At 44.2% G+C, this 25,420-nt stretch overlaps 1 protein-coding gene across 1 annotated transcript in view; it reads left to right on the plus strand.

Annotated features, from left to right (window-relative positions):
• The window catches only part of PRKAA1 (protein kinase AMP-activated catalytic subunit alpha 1), a 112,805-nt gene extending 95,759 nt beyond the window's left edge, over positions 1-17,046 (plus strand). The window contains exons 7-9 of the mRNA XM_029578165.1: positions 7,016-7,505; positions 13,321-13,447; positions 13,847-17,046. Of these exons, the coding sequence (XP_029434025.1) occupies positions 7,016-7,505; positions 13,321-13,447; positions 13,847-14,094 (865 nt within the window). The 3' untranslated portion in view covers positions 14,095-17,046. The remainder of the gene's footprint in view (positions 1-7,015; positions 7,506-13,320; positions 13,448-13,846) is intronic.
• Positions 17,047-25,420: the final 8,374 nt, after the last annotated feature.

Here is a 25,420-nt window from a genome sequence, read left to right on the forward strand (position 1 = left end):
GTCCTGGGCTCAGTGGCCAGCCAGAAGGACAAGGCCTGAAACTGATAAGCATGTCCCAGAGCAGCACACCATGGAAACCATTGATGATCCTACCTGGGAATCTGTAGAAAATCTGTCAGAGATGGGAGAATTCCCCTGATTGCACTACCATTGTTATGGAGTGTAGTTTCCATAAGAAAATGTAATCCACAAATGTCAGTTATGGAACAGTCCCATATTTTCTTGTGATCTGAGAACAGGAATTATAGCCTTCAAGTCCAGCAGCCTCCTTAAGGAAGTCTTCACTGCCTCCCTCTTCTGTAGGGAATTGCAAGGCAAGATCATAAGGCATCGCAGGGATGCAAAGACAACTCCAGAGTATAGCCTTCTCTTAACACTTCAGGACCCATTGGACCAACATGATCCAGTCCTAGCTCTGATAACGAGACAGACTAGGTGCTTCACTCCCGAAGCTGCCCTCCTTCCAAGGCTTTCTGGATCAGAAGGACTGAGACTTACCAAGAGGATGAAAACTCTTGAGTAGTCACTCCCCTATAGAGATGACAACTGCTGTGCCTCTAGCATAACATCTTGCCCCAAAAGGTCACGATGCTGACTTCTTATCCTCTGGCAAACAGGGGACTTGTTTTCCAACTCTCTTCCAAATAAAAAAAAGGAACCCTTAAACTTGTGAGACTGGACTTAGAAACTGTATCTGCCAACCAATTTCGCAACCTCTGCTGACATCTAGCAGCTCTCAAGTCACAGCTCGCATCAACTAAGAAAGCGGCCCTGGTTGCAACACCCATAGTCACTCCCTGTAATACCAAGTGGTTTGAGTCTGAGATAGCAGACTCCGTAACTCATCAGCATAAAAGAAATGGAGCAGAATTCTATGTGGCTCCAAATTCAGAGGGATTTCCCCTTCAGCCAGAGGGGAGAAACCCACATTTTCATCAAAACCATCTGTATCCTCATCCTCCTGCAAATCATCAGGGACTTCTTGGCACTTGCACACGGTAACAACCACTCAGGAAAGGAAGATAGTCTATACCAGGCCCTACAGGCCTCAATCTGATGCCCTCGGATCGAACATCTCTTGAAGACGTTTCCATCCTAGGGAGCTGCCGTCAGCTCCCAGTTCCCCTTGACTGAGGGGATAGCCCAGCAGTCAGGCAGTGCTGGCAAAAACTCGCAGAAATCCTTGGCTGTATTACCATTTATATAGCAAGCAGTGCAGATTGCTTAGTGCTTGGACTCATTTCTTACTGGCTCCATATTGCCTCACTTCATTTGTGTGCCCAAATAAAAAAAAACCACGTTCAAGCATAGTTAAAGCACGTACGCCCAGAACTCTGTGCTCAGCACGCACTCAATTAGATGCTCCATATGCGCTCAGGTATTCAGTGTGCACTCAGTCTCAAATAGGTGTACCAAAACATAGGTCACACATATATGCTGCAACCTTGTGTGCATCTGTATTACCATACTGCTGCTGCGGCTTACCACGCAGCTTGAAAAATCAAGACTGGGAGCGCGGCCTAGCCAGAGGCTGCTCAACCCACCGTGCCTGCGCTGCCACCGCTCCTCAATAAACTTCCCAGTGAAGCAAGAGAAAGACCTGGTAAGAAAGGAATAAAACATCTCTGCTCTTTTTTTTTTTTTTTTTTTTTTTACCTGAACTCAGCTGGTCCTAGCTGAGAGTACGACTGGGTCTACAGCTATAGGGGGCGCAAAAGCCTTCTCTACCAAGCCTTCTTCGTCTGACAACCGCTTCGCCAATTTTTTTTTCTTACCGGACTAAAGGCGCTTAACTGAGGGAGGGACCCATTGGTGTCATCTCAGGAATAAAAGCAGTGAGATAATCTCCTTTTCTTTATTTTATTTTTTACTACAGGCAATCCCCGGTAGGGATATGCACGTCCACCATCTGCTGGAGACGGCGAATACTGGCAGGTTGATGGGGCAGATTTATATATCAGTGATGTCTTTTACTCAGTCTCCATCTGCTGGTAGAGGTTCATAACCCACTCTGGTGGCCCATTATGATCATACCTGTTGGCCGCAGCATATCTGTTGACTTGTTCTCCTGACATAGAGGATATATGACTTCTCTTCTGCTCTTGCAATCTTAGTCTCAAAACCTCTGCATCCCTCTGTTTTCTTTTCTGGATCACATAGGCCATTATTTCCCTCCACATCACAGCCTTCCCCGCTTCCCAAAAAAGCATTGGGGAAATATATCTGGAGTGGTATTGAACCGCTGATATTCATTCCACTTTTGTCTCAGAAAATCACAAAAATGAATCCTTAAAGATTTCCGGGTTCATATGCCATGTGAAGTTCCTCCCTTTCTCTTTTCCCACTTTTAAAGTAAAGAAAACCAGTATTCTCTGAGCCTGTGTTTCCATTCCTTCTTTTATTTCATCTATCGTGGAGTGCAATTTGGACAGTTGCTCTTTTTGCACAGCTGAGATGGTAAGTATTACCTCATCTGATATGACTGCTGCTACTTTTTCCATCTCAGCTGTAGGTAAATCAGCTGCCATTTTAGAATCGAGCGGCCACCCTTTTTCATGTGATGCTCGGATAGATTTCAGACTCATTAATTTGTTTCCTAATCACAAATGAGTCCATCCGTTTCTGTTTGTGTATGCCAGAATTAAAAATTAGGGCAGATATGGTTTTAGCAGATCTGTACAGATGATAGCTGAGGAGGGTCCATAGAGCTTACCCGACCCGCGTCTGCTCAGTTTCCATCACCGGAAGTTCCAGGATATTCACACTTTGATTTTATTTGGAAAGGTGGTGTAACAAATTAGGCATTGTTAGGTAAATTCTCTTGTGCAGAAATAACAGCTCAGCATTTGGAATGCAAATGAGAAACTGGCATATGAAAAAGGACACTCTGGTTCCTTGAAGTGTTTAAGGAGGCCCAGTAACATGGAAGCTCTGTGTTAACACAGATCTTTCTTAGCTACTCAAGCTGTACAAGCTGTCAAAATTACTGGATTTGGAATTTGTTTAGATTCGTGTTTTGATTTTTAATAAACTGCAAGTTCCAGGCCAGTATGTACAAATCACAATTCCTATTTGTATCAACCTGTCAGCCTTAATTACGAACAAATGTATGCTGTGTATATATAAATTCATTAAATCATAAATAATGGGTGAGTATATTCTCAGTTAACATCTGATTTCTGAAAAGCGAAGGACTAGATGGTCTGTCTGGTCCCATTCTGAAACAGCAAATGGCAGAAGTGTTCAATCCAGATTCCTTCTACAAAAAAGCAATTATATATCCAAGTTCATATAGTTTTTATTCTTGCATTGCTGATTTATTTATGCATGCAGTATCCATTTTCTGTTACTTGACTGGAGTTTTGCTTCTTTTTCTCTCTTGGATTGAGTGTCCTTTATTTATGGGGGACTCTTGGCAAGATTCTGAAACAAACACTTGAGTCTTTGAACAAGTTTAAATTGTGTGGTCAGCTATTTCTTCGAGTCTTTCCTTATCTGTTGGGTGTGTATCACCCCTTAGAACAGTGGTCCCCAACCTTTTTTGCACCAGGGACCGGCTTCAAGCAATACCATTTTTCCATGGCGGGGTGGGGGTGGGGCAGGGTCGGGGCTTTGGTCATATGGGGGCGGGGTTATGGATGGGGTTGGATTTTAGTGCATACTTATTGAATTATGACATTTATATTGTGAATGTGACTCAACTCACCATAGGTTCAGAATGTCCATTCTCTCTCACTCATACACTGTCACGTACATACACATTCATGCTCTTATACCCAACCATTAGCTCTCGCTCTCACAGACACTGACACACCCTCAGGCTGTAAGATACTCTCTCCCCGTCCACACCCCCCCCCCCCCCCCCCCCAAAACACACACACACACTCTCTCTTACTCCCCTGGATTTTCTCATACACACTCATACTCTCACTGGCTCCCTCACAACCTCAGAGCCTCTCTCATGCCTCTGCTGCCACTGTCACTGCTGCCGCGTGGCTATTGGGGAGGTGCTGATTGCTGCTACTGGCACTGAAGCCCATTCTGCACATAGAGAGAGTGCTACTCTTACACATTCCCAAAGATTACTTGTGCCAATCAGTAAAAAGTAATTTATTTTTTTTTTACTTCTGCTGTCTGATCTTAGTTTTTTAATCGGTTGGTCACAGGCTTTTTTTTCCACCTTCCCTTTCTTATTTTTTTGCCAATTCCTTTTATATTGTCTCTTTTTTTTCTATTTCTTTTCACTCCATCTTCTTCCCTCAAGCACACAGTCTGGTTCTCATTCTCACATGCTTTCTCTCTCTCACTCACACATTCACACACGCTCTCACTCACACACACGCTCTCAACTCTCACATGCTGTCTCTGTCATTCATACACACAGTCTCTCACTGGCACATGCTGTCTCTTTCATACACAGAGGCTCTCACATGCTGTCTCTGCAAACATTCAGGTCCTCACTCCCACACACAATCTCTCAACTCATCTCATACACACACATACACACACTTTACAAACCCTCAGCCTCTCTCTCACCTCTGGGCCTCCTCTTCACGGGCCGCTGCAAGATGGGCTCTGCAGCGACGCTGGTCTTCTCGGGCCGCAATGCTCCTCTTCTGCACGCGGCTGAAGCTCCTCCTCCTTCCTGCCCGCACGGCTCCGGCAACATTTTTCTTCCGGGGCAAGGTGGGCAGGAAGTAGGAGGAGCACCTGCAGTGGCTGAAGCTCCTCCTTCCTGCTCGTGCGGCTCTGGCAACATAGTTCACCGCTCAGCCGCGACGCGCTAATTTGCTTTTCGGGTCATGGGTTTGGAGGAGGTGGGTCTCCAGCCTCGCCCTGCCTCCCCACGGCAGCCGGGGAGAGTGGTGCCGCGGACCGGCAAACCCTCCCCCCCCCCCCCCCCCCCCCCCCCCCCCCAACGGCTCAGTACTGGTCCGCGGACTGGTGGTTAGGGACCCCTGCCTTAGAACATGTTTCTATTTGTATCTTTAGAGACCAATATATTGATTAGCTATTCTACTGTTTGTTTCTGCAGGTCTGGGCACCATCCTGTCTTCTACCTATATTCTCTGCAGGTCTTATGCCAAGCATTGTTAAGCAAAAGCTCATACTCTTCTGGTTGAAGAGTCGTATGTGCTAATACTTGAAGTCTTGTTAACAAAATAGGACATGGAGGCTACCATGGCAGAGGCAAACTTTGCATATGATTGCAGTCACTGAGTTTTGGTGTAATGGAAATCATTTTTTATTTTTATTTTATGTATGTGGTTTTTTTTTATATCGGAGTATGTGTTGGCCTTCACTCCAGTTTACATCTAGAAACAACTCAGTACATTAAAACAGGGGTGTAACTTTAACTGGGAGAAAACATAAGAACTTTGGGAAAACAATATAAAGTGTTATATTAATACTATAACAATATGATTGTGATATGACCAGCACAGTGCATAACTTCTAACACAGAAAAGGAATAGGGAAAAAGGAGGGTGGGGGAAGTAGCTCTTTATATTAGGGAGACTGTAGTAGCCTCTGAAGTGCAGGGAAAAGACAAATTACTACACGATTTATTTGTAGATGAGAGTAATATATAGGTCTCCTTCACAGGAAAATTTGGTTCAGACATGAGATGACATCAGAATGATGCAGAAAGAGAAAACCCTGTTCATAGCTGATGTCAATTAATATATATTAATATAAATTGGAGCCTGCCAGCTGCAGCATCAGCTGATGGGGACAAGTCTGGATGGTTTATAAAGGGCATTCCTCAGCAACTAGTTGAAGAGGCCACTCTGAGGATATACTCTGCTACTGAAAATGGAGATCATGTAAATGAACATGTTAAAGGAAAATTTATAATTCAGTGATCATCGTACCATATGGTTCAATGTTAGACTCTGATCTGCATTGATTCATACTAGGGTCTTAGAAGGACTTTAAGATGAGCAGTAATGTTGAGGAAACACCATCATTGTGTGTTTGAATAGAATTTGCTTGCATGGGACAGATATAGATGGCAATAGTAGTAAGAACAAAATTGAGCGATTTAAGTAAAAATGCATGTGAGGGCACAAACTTCTATGCTTACCTACCCAGAATGGTAGAGGACCAAAGGGGTCCTGACCCCAGCTACACTGACTGCCTTATCTGCATCTTATGGATGTGGTTAAGACAGTCAGTGTAGCTGGGTTTAAAAACGGTTTGGGTACATTCCTGGGGAGAAATCCATAAACTGTTAATCATGTTGACTGAGGGAATAGCCCCTGCTTATTATTGACATCAGTAGCATGGGATCTGTTTATTTGGGTATTTGCCAGGTACATGTAACCTGGAATGGCTACTGTTGGAAACAGGATGCTGTACTTAAGAACATAAGAAAATGCCATACTGGGTCAGACCAAGGGTCCATCAAGCCCAGCATCCTGTTTCCAACAGTGGCCAATCCAGGCCATAAGAACCTGGCAAGTACCCAAAAACGAAGTCTGATGGATTCTCTTTCTGACCCAGTAAGGCAACTTTTTATGTTCTTAGAATAAAACGGATTTGGATAAGGAGTGTTTTCCTATACATGGGCCAGGTTATATGGGTGGAATCTGTCCTTAGCTAGGATAATGTAGATGGGGAAAAATCAGGCTGACTGGGTGGGCCATTTGGTCCTTGACTATTGCTATCTTTGTTCACAGTAAATATTGAAGCTTGCATAATTTCTAGAGAATTTACATGTTTGGCTATACTGAAAACAATCTATTTGATCTAAGGGAGCTCAGTTTCTTCTAGCAGTTATAAAAAGAGGTAGCCTTATGTAGGCAAAGGGAAACCAGTGCAGCAGTTAGCTCTGTCTGCATCTAACAAGTATGAGGGAAGCCTTTCTCCAGTGGAAGATGTCCAGTTTTAACTTACATTTCAAACCTCTATAGCAACTGAATTGAGGATAATATTCAATTATAGCTTAGATTAATAACTGTTACGGTATTTTTTTTTTCATTTCAAACTGGTGTATGTATTTGTTTTTATGTAGGGAGCACGAATGGTTTAAACAAGACCTTCCAAAGTATCTGTTTCCTGAGGATCCAGCATATAGTACAAACATGATAGATGATGAGGCATTAAAGGAGGTGTGTGAGAAGTTTGAATGTGCAGAGGAGGAAGTGCTGAGCTGCCTGTATAGTCGAAATCACCAGGACCCTTTGGCAGTTGCCTATCATCTTATTATAGATAATCGAAGAATAATGAATGAAGCGAAAGACTTTTACTTGGCAACAAGCCCGCCAGATTCCTTCATAGATGATCCTCATGTTTCCCGCCCCCATCCTGAGAGAGTGCCATTCTTAGTAGCTGAAGCACCACGACAGCGCCATACACTTGATGAACTAAATCCACAGAAATCTAAACACCAGCAAGGTGTAAGAAGGGCCAAGTGGCATTTAGGAATAAGGAGTCAGAGCCGACCAAATGATATCATGGCTGAAGTATGCAGAGCAATGAAACAACTGGATTATGAGTGGAAGGTAAGATCAGGCTTTACTCTGGATTTGTTTGTATTCATGTGGTGTCATATTTATGTGGTGCTTCATCTAAATGGTTCTCCACATTCAGTGCTCTTTTAAACATGGCAAACTGAACTGGTTGTGACTTTTTAACTTGATTCTGGAAATTCATAAGTGGCTTCCGTTGCCAGATGTTCCCAAGAATATAGCCAGGGATCTGTTTGATTTGTTGGCTATTTTGTTTAGAGAGGGGATATATTGCTTCTATCCCAGCCAACTTCTACCTTCCGGCTGCTGAGCTCTGTAATGAGAGGAAGGTAGTGATGTGTACAGTTACCTCTGCTTCTTCTTAGCTTTTGTCCCTTAGGGTACTGATTCTCCTGACTCTTGCACTGCTGTTGAGTGGACAATTGCCTTTCTGCTCTTACCACCACTATGATAGCTCATCTGGAAGGGTGAGCTGTGGGCCTTTCATTGTCACATGTGTTGTCCATCTATTCCTCGGCACCTGTGGCAAGCATGTGTTCCTCACCCTGCTTCAGCTTCCCTCTGTCTAACTCATAGGAGAAGACCAGTGCATCAGCTTCCTGTGCTTGCCAGGCAAGATTGGATCCAGCCGGCATGTGGGCGGTTAGAGGGCATGGAAGCTCAGGGATAGGTGGGGAAAAAAGGGGAAAGTTTCTCAATGTCTGACCTAATTTCCTACAACTCTGGTTTTTTACTGTGGACTTGGCTTTTCATATTTTCTGAATATATCTTGATACCTTCATTTAAACCTTGGATGTAAAAGTTGATGTGCAAAAGCAATACATCAGTTTTTCCATCGACAGCAGGGCTGAATTAGCCATGCTGTCTGGGAGCACGTCGCGACCGGTCAGTAGGCAGAGTTTTCTCAGTTAGTACAGAGTTTTTGAACTCTGCGTGGTGAGCTTCCCGCGCGATTGCCTTGTTACCTCAGTCTTTTTTTTTTCCGCGAGCAGTCTGCATGTGGGGTTTTTCTCCTCGTCTCTGAAGAGATTTTTTCGATTTTTTTTTTCGATTTTTCTTCATTTTTTCCTTTTGGCAGTGATGGCTCCTAAGCCATCAGGATTTAAGTACTGCCACTGCGGTAAAATTATATCCATTACAGTGGACATAATTACTGCTATATATGCCTGGGGCCGGAACACGACCAAATCAATCTGAGACTGTGGTCGTATGTTCTCCCGGGCCCAAAGGCAACGCGTAGAAAAAAAATCATGCATCTAAAGACATCGTCCACACAGTCTTAGCCGGGACGACAGAGACCTAAGAAGACACCAGCAAAGAGATCTGCTTCGTTAGAGGGTGCCTCGGCCAGGTCAGTCATTCCACTAGAGCCGGTAAAGGGAGTTGAGGCCGCAACTCCTCTTCCACAAAAAGCCCCTCATGAGCCGCTCGGGTTTCAGGGTACTGTAGATGCCAAAAAAGTCGGAGCATGAAAAATCAAAACTAACGAAGCATTCGGAGAACGGCGCGTTGGCGCAGGGATGCAAGTGCGGCGCATTGGCACATGGATCGGCGCATCTAAGCGTGCCGCATTAGATCATATGGCACATGACGCATTGAAGCATGACGATTCAAAACATGTGAAGCTCTCGAGCCAACCTCGAACTCCGCACATGACACCAGTCTTGATGCAGTCTCACTGCATAGTCAAAAACATCTTAAAAAGACACAAAAAATGAAACATATAAGATCATCAAAACCTTGTGAGACAGATTCCAACCAAGATGTGAAACTAGTCTCTGTCCATGACTCTGACATCTCTAACAAACATTCACTTAGCGAGGGTTCTGAATCAGATGCATTTTCATTTAGTAGACCACAATCTCCTTGTCTTCTATATGTCATGCCTGCCTCCTCAAGACTTGCTCATAGCAGCATTGCCTCCAGGACCAGGTCCATCTCCAGGACCTTCACGACCTCAACATCTCGCATCTAAAGCGATGTTACAAATTAAGCAGGCATTAAATACTTTTTTCCAAGATCTGGAGTCTGCACATCCTCAGCCTCCACTTGCGTCTTCTCAACCTTCGCCATCTGCATCACTGACTCCGCTCCTTCCGTTTCAGCCACCAGCACCATCTCCAGTCCCAGATCGACCAGATTCTCCAGGCTCTCAATGGATATCGTCGCCTGGTTCATCCACAGGATTCCCATTTGACTCTCCAGAAGGTCTCCCAGAACCTTATTCCCCTCCTGAAGACTTGTCCTACTCAATGTTCATCGAGAAAGTGGGCTCTCTTAAATATCGAGACTGGAAAGATCCCTGATCCTAGGTCAGAGGTTCTAGGAATACTGAAAATATTTGAAATGCCTCCAGAGCCAACAGCTCTACCACCATATACAGTGCTGAATTCAGTTCTTCATAAAATGTGGGAGAAACCTTTTACCACAGACTTAAAGTACCGTATGCATAATTCCATGATTTACGATTCCACACAACTCAATAATAGTGGAATCTGCACTGTCAAAAGCAAAAAGGACAAAACGTCATGCCAGTTTACCACCAGGGAAGGGATCATAAGTCAATGGATGACTTCCGCCATAAGGTATACCATTCGTCTATGCTAGCAACACAAATTCAACACCATCAGTTTTACTTAATCCAGTATTTATTTGAATGTCTTCAGAGATTACGTCCCTTATGTTCATGTTTTTGAGCTATCCTAAGCCACCTCCACCACCATAAATAGGTCACCTTCAATGATTTTATGCCAATTGGGAGGCGATTACCTCAGATTGTTGGGTGCTGAACATCATAAGGGAGGGCTACCGAATAAATTTTATAACACTCCCATGCCTCCCTCATGTTCCCTCCCTCCGAAATTTATTTAACGGTTTTATATACCGAGGTTCTGGTAACAATGTTACTAATCACTTCGGTTTACATATAACATAGAACAGACTTAACATGTTTGTCTTACAGAGAACAAGGAGGAGCGAGGAACTGGGTTAAAGTATTAACTTAGATTAAATAACCTATGACATTAAGAAAAACATCATTATAAAATGAAATATAACATAATAGCGTTTGGGATCAATCATGTAACAAGCGGTCGATCGAAAGAGTTTCTATGATTCTTAAGCAGTTGGGCGAAACATTTGAGTTGGCCATGGAGGGAGAATGATTGGTAGAGTCCAGCTCAGGCATAGGCTTGGATGAAGAGCCAGGTCTTAAGTCTTTTTTTAAAGGTAAGAGGGCATCGTTCGAGCCTAAGGTCTGATGGGAGAGAGTTCCATTGGTTAGGGCCGGCTGTGGAGAAGGCTCTTTTGTTTGAAGATATTTTGATTGGAGGGGTTTTTAACTATCCTTTTTGAGCAGCTCTCAATGGACGGGAGGCAGAATGAAGTTGCAAAGGGATCCTGAGATCGAGGTGTGAGGTTTTGTAGATAGATTTGTGGATAATTGAGAGGGTTTTGTATAAGATTCTATATTTTATGGGGAGCCAATGGAGGTTCTTTAAAATCGGAGTAACGTGGTCCCTTTTTTTTGCTTTCGTTAGAATCCTCGCAGTGGCATTTTGTAGCATTTGGAGGGGTTTTAAGGAAATAGCTGGGAGACCAAGTAAAAGAGCATTGCAGTAATCAATTTTAGCGAATATGATTGCTTGCAACACTGATCTAAAATCATGGGGGTGAAGTAGGGGTCTAAGTCTTTTTAATACTTGGAGTTTAAAGAAGCATTCTTTCACAGTGTTACTGATGAAGCTTTTGTAATTCAGTTGGTTATCCATAATAACTCCAAGGTTTCAGACCATGGGAGAAAGAGAAGGTGGTGTCACTGGATAAGTGTTGGAGAGCTGGTAGTTGCCATCTTGGGTGATGAGAAGAAATTCAGTTTTGTTGGCATTGGGAATTAGGCAGAGATCCGCAAGGAGGTTAGATATGGATGAGAAGCATGAATTCCAAAATTGAAGGGTTTCTTGCAATGATTTGGTGATTGGAATGAGGATTTGGACATCGTCCACATAAAGGTAGTGACCCGCTCACTGTACTTTCAAGAACAGTTACAAAAATCTACAAATCCAGAAATCCATTCAAAGAATTCCAATGTCATGGGAAAATAGGGATTCTACTCTCATTATTTTCTCATTCCAAAAAAGTCTGGAGGTCTTCGGCCCATCTTAGACTTATGGAATCTCAACAAACACATTCAAAAAGAAAAATTCAAGATGACCTCTCTCAAAACTACCATTCCCCTCTACAACCCAATGATGGGCTATGTTGCATAGACCTGAAGGATGCATACTCTCATATACCCATGCACCCTTCTTCCTGGCAATACCTTTGCTTTCAAGCTCAGAGCAGCCACTATCAATACAAGGTTCTACCCTTTGGCCTGTCTTCCGCCCCAAGAGTGTTCACAAAATGTTTAGCGGTGGTGGTGGCTCACCTCAGACAACTGTCAATCCAGATTTTTCCCTATCTGGACGACTGGCTTTTAGTAGCCTCGGATCTGGCTACTCTGCAACTCACACGTTCCAAACAATCAACTGTCTTCCGACATTGGGCTTCATAATCAATTATGAAAAGTCCAACCTGCAACTTACCCAAACACTACAGTTCATTGGAATGCACATCGATACAACACAACAGAGAGCATACCTCCCGCAAGACAGAATTCAAACTCTATCCTCACTAGCTGGACATCTATGCATCCGATCACATGCATCGGCATGTCAAGTCCTCAGCTACTAGGTCATATGGCGGCAGCTATCCATGTGGTTCCCTACACGAAACTACACATGTGCCGCTAAAAAAATCAATGGTCTCAATACTTACAACCCCTCTCAACCAGGATACAACTTACCACTCAAATGCACACCGACATTCGATGGTGGGCAAACACCACCAACCTGACCTCGGGGAGCACCTTTCCTGTTACCTCCCCATCAACTCGCGCTCACAACGGATGCATCCAGAAAGGGGCTGGGGAGCCCATCTGTGTAACCTAAAGACTCAAGGTCCCCGGTTTCCTCAGGAGAGCACACACCAGATCAACCTCCTGGAACTTCGAGCCATTTGGAAAGCACTTCAAACCTTCTCCCCTCGTTCAGGGCAAACATCTAATGGTTTCTCACAGGACAAGCAGGATGGTAGTCCTCCCATATGGGTGACATCACAGGATAGAGCCCAATCACGGAACACTTTTGTCAAAGTTTCTAAAACTTTGACTGGCACCTACTGGGCATGCCCAGCATGGCACTAACCCTGCAGCCAGCAGGGGTCCCCCTTCAGTCTTCTTTTTTTCTGCGCAGCAGTAGCCACGCGGGTTAAGGAGCTCCACAGAGATTCCTGACAGGTATTTTCCTCACGGAATTGCTAAAAGCTTTCAAACCCCACAGGGGTCCTCCTTCGAATTTTTGACTCTGCGTAAGACAGTTGGGGGAAGGGCCTGAACCTTTGCATATGCTTTTGCATTTTCACAAGAGGCATGGACATTTTCTCAATTTCTGCACGCATTAACATATTTAATTGTATGCAGGTAGTTTTGGTGGAGTAATTATAAAAAAAAAAAAAAAAAGTGAACTTTTGATGTGTTCCGTTTAAAATGTATGCAGGCTATTACAAAAATACCCCACAAGGTACACTATAATTTCTTTGAAGGCTAAGAATTTTAAAATCCCTTCCTAAAAAGCTTGCAAAATAAGGGAATAGGATGTATATGAAGTTGTGGGGGGGGATAGTTCAGACAAGGGAGGGAAGGTTCTGGCCCTATTAAATGTGTTCTAATTATGGCCTAGTTTATATTGCGTATATACTGTAGTGATGATTGATAAACATGGTGAAGTTTGTTTTTGCTTTCTGCTAGGTCGTAAACCCATACTACTTGCGTGTCCGAAGAAAGAACCCCGTAACTAGCATGCACACCAAAATGAGTTTACAGTTGTACCAAGTGGACAGCAGGACCTACCTCCTTGATTTTCGCAGCATTGATGGTATGGAATGGATGAAAATAAGTAAACTAACTTGGCAAAACACTTCTTCTTTATATGCATTATGATGATCTGATAAAGTATGCCATTCATGACGTAGCAGACAGAACAAAGTTAAGGGGCAGATTGATCCCTTCTGGGTATGTTTTGCAGAGAACCTGACTTAAGTGCTTTAATTTAGGCTTAAAATTTTCCTAATTTAGGAACCTAAGTTTTTGGCTGAAAATCTACCTAACTTGAAGGGCCTAAAACAGGGGTATCTAAATTTTGGCCTTTTATTTGCTAATATATTATTTTGTAGTATAAGTGCATGTAAATACTGGGTATTTTGGACTTGAATTTATTTTTTGTGCTGGTATGGATTAACCACATGATATGACTGAAAGTCTTTTTCTTTTCAAGATGAAGTCACTGAGGCAAAATCTGGAACTGCCACGCCTTTGAGGTCTGGATCTATGAGCAACTATCGATCATGCCAGAAAAGTGATACAGATGTTGATATTCAAGGGAAATCCTTAGAAGGATCTCTTGTCTCTTCAGCCACATCATCGCTGGACTCTTCCACTACTGACTTAGCTGCAAGGCCAGGGAGTCACACTATAGAATTTTTTGAAATGTGTGCGAATCTAATTAAAATACTTGCACGATAAATATAACCAGTTAGCTTATTTCTGTTCAAAGCAATAAGCATGCAGAGTGACCTAGCCAAATGCTTCCAGTCTTAAGTGAAATAAAAAATTTAAGGCGCTGGAATGAATAGCCCCATCAGAAATGCAGTTTGCACATGGATTGAATTTTTATTTTAACAGATTTCTAACACAGTGAAGTATGATCACTGATAAATGTTCAGTGGGTATATAATTTAAAATTATCTACAGTTTAGCTGTATATTTGGCTGTGTTAATGTTGCACACTGGGCATCATAGAACTTTCCATACATCACCACAGTTGTTATTTTTCTGCAGGAGGTGAAAGTAATTTGTCAGTAGTTAACACATTGGCTTAGACTGCTTGGTTATTCCTCAGCTGTGCTGTCTGTCAGCAACTCCCTCTGGATTATGGACTATGTAAAATGACAGCAAGCTGTGTAGAGTGGGAAGCTATCGGTTCACCTTTTGGCTTGTTCTCTAATGAGCAATCTAAATGGTTTAGTGTGAAACAAAATGATATATTCATCATTTGCTGCTTTTTAAACAGTTATACTATGCTTAGATACTAATTTGAGCAGTTTTTAACACATTGGTTAACGGAAGCAGTCTGTTCATTGTATTTAAATCCTATGTAACACTGAGATTATGTAATCTGTAATTAATGTTAATGTTTTTTATTTACAATTTTTCTCTTGCATCACAAGTACTAGGTCTGTATACACTGTAAATAATTCCTTTTTTTCTCACTTATTAAAACAGATGGCTCAAGCCATTTATGGCACATCTTCCCTGATTACATTTAGGTGTGGAAGAGCCCAGAATGCAATCTTTAATGCACTTGAGTGATTTTTGTTTTATCATGATAAAATTTTAAACATAAAAATAAACTATGATAAATGATAGAATCAAAAGGTTAGAAAGCTGCTGTAATTGCCATACTGTATACAATATTTTTTCATTAAGTTTGGTTTGCTTGGTAATTTTTTATGCATTTTCACATGTTTCTATAAGTAACTGTATTGGTATAGTTGTTACTGTTCCTAACAGTTAATCTTGCTTCATTGGCACATGCCTTTTTTTGAAGCAGTTCAAGTGCCATCCCAGTGGGTATAGCCTGCTCAACATTTAGCATCTCTGATCAAAGGTTGGAAATGAACAGAAACAGTGGTACACAGAGATAGCTGAAGAGTGTTTATTGGTAAGGAGAGCAAAGATAATTCTCCATGGATGAGCGGGAACAAATTTAGCCACACATGCGATATCTCCTTATGGCACATACATGGAGCAATGCTGTCTTAGAACTCAGAAACTTGTCTTTCTGAGCATGCATGGTTGTTCTCATGTAACTTCCACCTCATGAGACTCCTCAGTCCATTTCCTTCCACTGAAGCAAAAGGACTTATTTTGCTGCTTCGGTGGCTGCTATATTTTTTCATTTTTAGTGGGGGGTTTTGTGTGTACTCTCCCTAAAACAGTCTTCAAGCAATTATGTCTGAGAAAAGACCCTTCAAATTATATGGCAAATGCAGACAAAAGATGTCCAGCTGAGATACCCAAACAGTCTCTCTGCTATTTAATATCTTGCATGATGTGCAAACTATGCAGCATGTGGAAGGATGTTCCCTTCAGCACTCTAGTTTGGAGAGCTTACTTAAATATCAATTATCCTCCCCATCTGATAAAGAGGGAAGGAGTTCAGGTAAACCAGTACCAAAAAAAACTTGTCTTCTAGGCACCAAAATCACAATTTCCCTAGTTATTGGGACAAGCATAAAAAAAAAGAGGTCCCTTTCGACACCATCAGCTTTATATATATATATATATATATATATATAAAAAGTGCCAAAACTCCATTGGAGCAGAGAAAGATGGCACCGTTGATCTCCAATGCTGACATTACCCAGAACAGGATCATCCAGAGCATTGGAGCATCCTCATCTACTCCAAAGGGTACAGTTCAAACAGTTTTTTGGCTCTGATACCGCTCTATGGAGGGGGGAGAACTCTTAACTAAGTCCATTATTGGGAAAACATACTCTTATTGTTGATTCAAAGGTTAGACGACATCTCAGTAGTAGTAGTAGGCTGAAGTACCACCTCTTATGAAAAAATTATGGTATGAATTTATTCGTAAATATTAAAAAAAAAAAAAAAAAAAAAAAAAAATCAATCCCAAATATGCCTCAGTTGCTCTTGGAGCCAATATTAGAAAAATGTACAGACATGAAGAAAAATCTCACAGCTCCATATCTAAGAAAAAAACTATCAAAAAACACCTGGTTCTGATCTGACTTCAAATTAACATTCCCATTCATCTTTTGGATCTCACATTTTCTAGTTATTTCAAGAAGTTACCCTCTCTTTACCAGAGCCACCAAAAGAGTACTTCTCCAGAAGACACATCCAACCTTGCCTTTTTTCAAAAAGTGACAGAATCCATACTTTTTAAACTAGAAGATGATACTTGACCAAATGAAGATTTCCTGGGAGTTTTAAAATTGATATAAGCGACCAAATAGGCTATGGCCGTCCCAATGCATAAAACTTTTCAGGCTTTCCAGTTCACAATTTGCAAACACTTATTTCAGTACCTCAAGTAACAAGGAAATTAGACTTGAAATATACAAGATTCAATTTTTGTCTGGGGCATAAAAAGATCTGGCTACCTCATGCATCCACAGTAGTAGTCTGCTCTAAAGTAAAGAAATCTAAATCACATTCCAGTACTCCTAGAAATGATGCAAAATTACTGGATGTGACCTGGAAAATTTTTAGTTTTTTACTTTAGTCTCATTTCATTTACACCAAGAAAATATTAAGCATAAGTAATGTCAAATTAATAAAACACAAACAAATTATTAGCTTAAATTAGAGGATTACAAAAGTGGTAAGGCCAAGATAAAAAAAAAAAAAAAAAAAAGAACCCTGGAACATATACAATAAGTCAATAAATTTAAGACAAACTCATTTTAGGAGAGCACAATACTAATCCTTATAGGGGCTGCAAACACCATACGTTACATAGCCAGTATTGTTACGAACAACAGATTTTGCAGGAAAAATCTCAATTGAGAAGGCTAAAAAAAAATAAATTGCAAAATCAGAGCACACCAGAATATATTTACAAGGAAATCTAATCGCAAATGTTGCCCCCAGGGTAAATACCACCTAGTGCATACTTTGAGTCTCTTGGACAAAAATCTGGAAAACATCCTCTCCATAAACAAAGACTTGACTATTATGAAAATAGTCTAAGAATAGTATTACGGTCCTGGAGAAACAAAACCAGGAGAGTAGCTTAATTATTTTTTCTCCTCCTTAGAATTATTAACTTGCATTTGACTAACTTTCTTGTCAGCTGAGAGGTTTGCAGCTACTTCTGCCATCCTTTTTAACTATCTTCCTCCATCTTTTTTCTTTGGAATAGGGAAAATCTTTCCAACTGCTCAGGTGTTTTCAATCTCTCTCTGATACTTAACTTTTTATTATTTTTTTTTTCTTGTGGAGACTTAGAAAAATTCAAAAGCCTCAGATTTAAAAGTTTGATGGCATTTTCTAAATTTTCATGTCTCCTATATATAACTTTGTCTTGTATCAAACTCATCTACACAGAATCACTAGCCTTGCTCAGATCTCATCTATTAGGCAAACTAGGCGGTTGCCTAGAGCACCAGCATTTTGGGTGCAGCAAAATCGTGCCAGTGTGAGACAGGGGGGTGCTATGGCAGAACCAAGTCCATCAAAGAAAAGGGCACTGTGCTGGAGCTACTACCACCTGTAGGATGGAGCTTAGTGCTGCAGTTATGCATATAGATACTTTGGGGAGGGAGGTGCGTAACTGAAGGTTGCCTAAGGTACCAAATACTCTTGCACCAGCTCCGGATCTGAGCTGATGTTTGTCCCAGTTTCTATTTCCCTGTACGTACCTGGATCAGTCCAGACTGTGGGTTGAGCCTCCTTTCCAGCAGGTGGAGACAGACTAAAACTGAAAGGATATCCTATATGAGGACAGAGCCTATCCTGTAACCCTTCAGTATTTGTCTGTCTCCAGCAGGTGCAGTACGTCTCCCTTCGGTCTCCTGATCTAGGCTAGTCAGCCTTCTTTCTCTTCCTTCCATCTGGGATCAAGCAAGTACTTATTCCTTAGGGATTTTGTAGTTATTTTCTTCCTGTTAGTTAAAAAGTTTAGTCAGGAAGTTGTGGATTTTTTCTTCAGGAGACTGTTCCGTCTCCTGGCTCTTGACGGATTCAGGGGGGCTTTGCCCCTTGTGCAGTGCATAGCCTGTGTCCGTTATCGCTTCCAGGTGTGGGGACAGAGTCTGTCCAGGGCTAGAGTCCCCCCCCCCCCTCCCCCCCCCCGCTGCCGAAGGGTCTTAATGTTAAGCTGCTGTGCTCAGTTTATTTACAAAAAAAAAAAAAGTGACACAGAAACAGGCTTAAGTTTAAAAGTGCTCCCAGTCCTTTTAATACTTGCCTACAGCAGCAGACCAATAGTCTATGTCTTTCTCCCCCACCTGGGTTGAACCGGCAGCCAGACAGGCAGGAGTCAGCAGGTTTCCCCCTGCTTCACTCCAGACCTCCAGGCTGTCAATCAAACTTTTTCTCTACAGCCTTTTTTTCTTCAGAGCGGCTCTTTGCCACGGCAGGCAGCCTGCCTCTTCTCAGCCAGCCCCTTCCTGTTTTTTTTTGCGAGGGGACCTCTTCTCTGCCTCCCTGCCGGGTGGCAGAGAAGAGGTCCCCTCGGCAGGGCTGGCAGAGAAGAGGTCCCCTCGGCAGGGCTGGCAAATTTAGCCCAGGGATCAACTCCCCAGAGCTTGGCCAGGCCGGGAAAGCCCGGGAACGGTAGCCATTTTGGATTTTTTGTCTGCTCCGTTTTCAGAGCTCCCTGGGGCTGGGGGGGGGCCGTTTTTTTTTTTTTTTTTGCAGCTACCCCCCGATTTCAGCCCCCTGACCTTCCAGGATGGGTTTTCTGTCACCCTCTTGCCTCTGGGACTTCCAGGGCTTGTTTTGTATCTCATTTTGCCCTCCTCCTGTGAAGATTTTATTTAGCTAGCCTGCAGGAGGAGGAGGAAGGTTCCCTCTCCCCTTGTCCCCCCCCAGCAAAAAAAAAAAAAAAAGTCCTCGCTCCGTGCCATTGACAGACCGGCTGCGGAGCCCCTGGGGTCCCTTGGGGCGCAGGTGGTCCTGGGAGTGCCCCTCCCCCGACCTTCCGGTGGATCCGGTACCCCCGGATCCTGCCGCTAATCCGGATGCGGAGGATACCCTTCCACCCCTTACAGCCTCTTTGCCCAAGGATATGGACCCGGTCCTGGCGGGAATCAGGGATCCGGCAATCGCCTTCCCCCCCCCCCCCCCCCCCCCCTCATCCCACGCACAAGTTGTAGCGCCTGCGGGAATGGAACGCTCCCGAGACGGAACTCTAGGCGGGCCGTGCACTAGATAAGCTCCCCTTCCCGGAGGTATGCTTAGATTTAAAAAAAAAAAAAAAGACAATAATTCCTCCGGGGACTACTTATGCGATAACAAATCAGGAGGTTGTCCCGGCTTTTAAAGCCGCACAGGTCCGCATGCTCAAGGCTCATGTGATGCACATTTTTGATGTCCTGGCGCTGGGGGTGCGTGCGCCTATTTGCAGCAGTCTCGTGCTGTGGGCAGGTCTCAGGTGGGTTCAAAGTTGCTCTGCACCCGGGACCCCCCCATGGGCAAAGGCTGCGCGTACGACCTTCTCCACATCCAGGCAAAAGCGATGGCTACGGTGAGGTCCGCCAAACGGCTCCTCTGGCTGCGCCATTGGTCGGCCGATCCGTCCTCCAAAGCCCAGTTGGGCATGTTGCTGTTCCAAGGTAAGCTGCTCCTTGGCAAGGGCCTTGAGAAACTATGGATTCCTTGGGGGAAAGTAAGGTCCATAGGCTTCCGAAGGACTGTCCGAAACCATCCCGTTCCTTTACACCCTCTTGTCCATGTTATCTGGGCCAGAGACGGTATACCCCATGCGGGCAGGGTGACTCTTCAGGGAGTTTTTCCGTCTTGCTCGCAGTCTTGGTCGCAGCCTTCCCGTGGGCGCCATCCCTTTCGTGAGGTCCAGCCCACGCGCTCCATCCTTACACCTGCCACACGATGAAGTTCACTTGACTCTTTCCTGTGTCTCCTTCCTAGGCAGTTGACTCTCCCTGTTTTTCGTGGCATGGGTCAGTTTCATGTCAGACCAGTGGGTCCTCGACGTCCTCAGAGACGGGTATGCCTTCGCTTTGCTTGAGATTCTCGAGATCCTTTTTCTATTTCCCTGTGTGGTCGGTCCCAGCGGCAAGCGGTGGAGCAAACCCCTGCCTGGCCTCTGTGTCTGGGCGTGGTGGTCCCGGTTCTAGACAGCAAACTTGCCGCAGGCCAGTATTCTATTTACTTCGTCGTTCCCTAACAGGACGGGTCTTCGTCCGATCTTAGACCTCACAAGAGTCAACCGGGCCCTCAAGATCCCGCTTTCCACATGAAAACTGTGCAAGTGGTCCTCGTGCCATTTCACCCCGGAGAGTTTCTCGCCTCACTTGCTTTGACAGAGGCGTGTTTCCATATTCCGATTCTTCACGGCTATCGTAGTCTCTTCGCGTTCACATCCTCCACCGGGACTTCCAGTTCAGGGCGCTTCCCTTTGGTCTTGCGACGGCACCTCGCGCCTTCACCAAAGTCGTGGTGGTGGCAGCAGCTCTCCGCCGGAAAGGGATCCTTGTTCACCCCTACCGGGACGTCTGGCTAGTCGGGGCCAAGGCAGAGGCTCTCGCCGGCAGGCGGTGGATCGCGTGTTACCTCTCCTCGCGTCTCTCAGGTGCATACTGAATTTCTCCAAGAGCTACTTTCAGCCCTCCCAGGAGTTAGGATTCCTGGGAGCCCACCTTGATAACCGGGTGGGCAAGGTCTTCTTGCCTCGCGCGCGGGCTCTCAAGTTGATCGGCCGGTTTCAGAGTCGGGTCTTGCTGCCTTCTCCGGTGGCCTGTCTGCCTGCGGGTCTCGGGCCCCTTGGCTTCTGCCATCGACCTTGTCCCTTGGGATTTTGCTCATATGCTACCATTCCAGAAAGCTTTGCTGTCCCGTTGGCAGACAGTGTCGGAACAGTTTCACACAGTCCTCCCGGTTTTTGGGCCTTACCGTCGCCGACTTGTAGTGGTGGCTTTCCCTTCCTCATTTGCTACAGGGAAAGCCTCTGAGTCCCTCAGTGGACGATAGTAACCGCGGACGCCAGTCTCTCAGGCTGGGGTGTAGTCTGCCTCTCCCAGTACGCCCAGGGGATCTGACCGGCAGCTCAGTCTCGCTGGCACATCATTCGGTTGGAGGCTCGGGCGATGTTCCTAGCTCTTCTGGAGTTTCTCCATCTCATCTGCGGCAAGGCGATACGCGTCTTGTCCGACAGCTCCTCCACTGTGGCTTGTCAATCACCAAGGAGGCGCCCGCAGTCCGCTGATGGCCCTGGAAACCAGCCGTCTCTTCGCCTGGGCAGAGCGACATCTATAGTGCCTGGCGGCCTCCCACATTGTGGGCAAGGGGAATGTTCAGGCCGACTTTCTCAGTCGTCAGTCGCTCAATTCCGGGGAGTGGGAACTCTGACGCAGCCATGAATCTCATCGTCGATAGGTGGTCTCCCACCACCTGGGCCTCATAGCGACCCTTTGCAATTTCAAGGCAAATTGGTTCTTCCAATGCTGGAGGGAACACGGCTTGGAGGGCGTAGATGCTTTGGCTCTCCTTGGCCGGCGGACGTCCTTCTGTAGGTGTGTTCCGTTCCCCCCCCGTGTCCCCTGGGCGGGAAAGTTCTCAGAAGAATGGAACTCCACCGGGGTCCAGTGGTTCTGGTAGCACCAGAGTGGCGCTGCGCAGGCTGTGATTCGCGGATTTTCTCAACCTACCGCCGGATGGACCTCTACGGCTACACCATTTTCCTCGGCTCCTTCGTCAAGGACCTGTATTTTTCAACCAGGCCGATCACTCCTGTCTAGCGGCCTGGTTTTTGAAAGATGACGCCTAAGGGGCAAGGGCTATTAGGAGGAGGTCATCTTCACCTTGTTGCGGGCCTGGAAACAGTCTACTTCCCTGGCGTACACGCGCGTATCTGGACCGTGTTTGAAGCTGTTTGTGCGGAGTCGGGTATCTCAGCGCTCTCCGCCCCGATCTCGTTGGTCCTCTCTTCCCCAAGAAGATCTTCTCCCCTCTCTCCTGGGTCGGGTAGAATGTCATCACTGAACGGGCCACCCGGATGTGATTGGTGCTTGAAGGGCATCAAGCATCTACGTCCACCTTCTTGGCCGCTTGCTCGTCGGGGAGTTTTAGTCTGATCCTTCGGGCCCTCTGTGTGGCTCTGTTTGAACCTCTCCGTTGCGCTACCTTGAAAGCTCTTACGCTTAAGACTGTCTTTCTGGTCTCTATCTCTTCTGCTCTTCAGATCTCGGTGATCCACACACTGGCCTGTCGGGAACCTTTTGTTTTGCAATTTTCCGATTCCGGGGTATCCCTCGTGACGGGCCCTTCCTTCTTAGTGAAGGTTCTTCTAACCTCCATGTCAACCTATCGGCAGAACTCCCTGCGTTTTCCCCTGCGACTGGGGGCGATTTCCATAAACTTGATACTGTACGAGTTCTACTTCGCTATCTCCAGGTTACCCATGGCTTTCGGGTCTTGGTTCATCTTTTGTCCTCTGGAGTGGGCCCATTCGGGGTACGCCGGCTTCTAAGTCCACTATCACGCGGTGGTTGAAGGAAGCAATCTCCTTGGCCTCTCTTTGTCGAGGACGGGTGGTTCCTGAGGGCCGGCTCATTCACTGCGTTCTCAAACTACTTCCTGGGCGGACAGCTTTGGTACATCCCACAGTCTGGACTGATCCGGGTACGTACAGGGAAAGCAAAATTAGTTCTTACCTGTTAATTTTCGTTCCTGTAGTACCACGGATCAGTCCAGACGCCCTTCCCTATTTGTCTTTTTTTCTGTCCTCTCAAAGCTTGTTTCTCTTGCAGATTCGTAGACTTGTAGATTTCCACACATCTTTTCTGTGCATGAATACTGAGCAAATACACCGGAAGCCTTGGTTGCCCAGCACCAAGTATATGCAAGAGCGGTTAGTCATACCATATATATTACATTGTTCTACATCTACTCCATTGAGCTTTATGGTTACTTGCTTGATCCTACTCTGGTTTTGTTATTTTCTTTGACATTCGTTATACTGAAGGGTTACAGGCTAGGCTCTGTCCTCATATAGGATATCCTTTCAGTTTTAGTCTGTCTCCACCTGCTGGAAAGGAGGCTCAACCCACAGTCTGGACTGATCTGTGGTACTACAGAACGAAAATTAACAGGTAAGAACTAATTTTCCTATTTTCTCTACTTGAGAATTAATTCCTAATTCCTGGGATTATGTGGGCACATGCAAAGTTGCTACTGTATTTTATAACCTGTGAGGACATGATAGGCATAGGTTATAAAAAATACAAACACACATGCACGCTTATATACTCGTACATGTAAAAACCACAAGCTGTGCAAGTTTGGACTTTTCAGGATAAATTCAGATTAATGTGGCTAAGTAGCATCACTTAACTAGGCAAGTCTGAAAAGCACTACTTGTCCGTCTAAGTAGTACTTATCTGGGTTCGTAAGATAGCTGGATAAATCTAAAAAAAAGAAACAGCGCTACTTATCCGGATAAGTACAAATTTGTCTTAAGTAATGGCAAAAGCACTATTTACTTAAAGATAACTAGAGTAGGACTTGATATTATTGTAGAAAAGTGTTGGGAACAAACAATATACATACAATAACCCAGAGCTTTTCACATGATGTCAATCTTTTGCGACGCTGCACCACCAAAAATATTTAGGCAATGACCTTCATAATAGGCTTCCTCGTTAGGGCTTTCGCCTATTCAACTCGGCCTTATGCATAATCATAGGTCATGATGTTAGAGATATTTTTTTGAGAAAGTTTTCTTTTGCAAATTAAAACGAATAAAGTCAATGACTATTTCAAACTCTGACTGGCATTATTCCATGTGTATAATCCATCATTTAAATGGTTGGACTTATCTGGATTGTAGCGCTTTTTCAGTCAAAAACCATGACAGTGTTCACAGTGCTGACCCGACACGGAGCCGTGTTTCGGACTGCTTTCACCATCTCCCAGTCCTTCATCAAGGGTAATAGTTACAGTTGTCGAACAATTCAAACATTTCCCGAGGGAAATGGGTAAAAAACGCTGAAGCGCCATGTTTGAATTGTTCGACAACTGTAACTATTACCCTTGATGAAGGACTGGGAGATGGTGAAAGCAGTCCGAAACACGGCTCCGTGTCGGGTCAGCACTGTGAACACTGTCATGGTTTTTGACTGAAAAAGCGCTACAATCCAGATAAGTCCAACCATTTAAATGATGGATTATACACATGGAATAATGCCAGTCAGAGTTTGAAATAGTCATTGACTTTATTCGTTTTAATTTGCAAAAGAAAACTTTCTCAAAAAAATATCTCTAACATCATGACCTATGATTATGCATAAGGCCGAGTTGAATAGGCGAAAGCCCTAACGAGGAAGCCTATTATGAAGGTCATTGCCTAAATATTTTTGGTGGTGCAGCGTCGCAAAAGATTGACATCATGTGAAAAGCTCTGGGTTATTGTATGTATAAAAGCACTATTTAGCCAGATAAGTCAGTTTAGCTAAATAAATGTGCACAAAAGATATACCTGTGTATGTGTACTTCATATTTTAAAGGGATACATTGAATAGATTTTACTTGTATTATTCAGACTTATTTACCACCCCCCCCCCCCCCCCCAGTAAGTCGGCTTTTACATCGGGATTTTCTAACATGTGTGCGACAATGACATAACCAGTTTTACCTATTAGTCTACCAGTTTGCCCAGTCTATTAGCAGTTCATAGAGACCCTCCTAATTCTGCAATCTGAAGGCCCCCCCCCCCCCCATTTCACTCAGAGCCCCCTGCCCAGTCATAGTTTCACTTTTAAGATGTTTATGATCACTTACACCAGATAGTGAGCAGGAGTAAATATACGCAAGTAAAAGGCTTATGTGCTTCACTTTGGCAGCTTGTAAAATAGCAACTTGCTTGCATAAATGTTGGCCCGTCCCTGGAACGCCGTGGCGTGCCCCTTTTTTTACACATGCAAATTTACTTGTGGACTCATATTTTGGATGATTTTAAAAACTGCAACATACATACATAAATCAAAGACCTGCTATAAAAGAAAATTCTTGAGAGAATCTCTCAAGATTTTTCTTTTATAGCAGGTCTTATATTTTGGATGATTTTGATTACATGCTATAT

Source organism: Rhinatrema bivittatum, chromosome 1 (genome assembly GCF_901001135.1).
Source record: "Rhinatrema bivittatum chromosome 1, aRhiBiv1.1, whole genome shotgun sequence".
NCBI classification, from domain to species: domain Eukaryota; kingdom Metazoa; phylum Chordata; class Amphibia; order Gymnophiona; family Rhinatrematidae; genus Rhinatrema; species Rhinatrema bivittatum.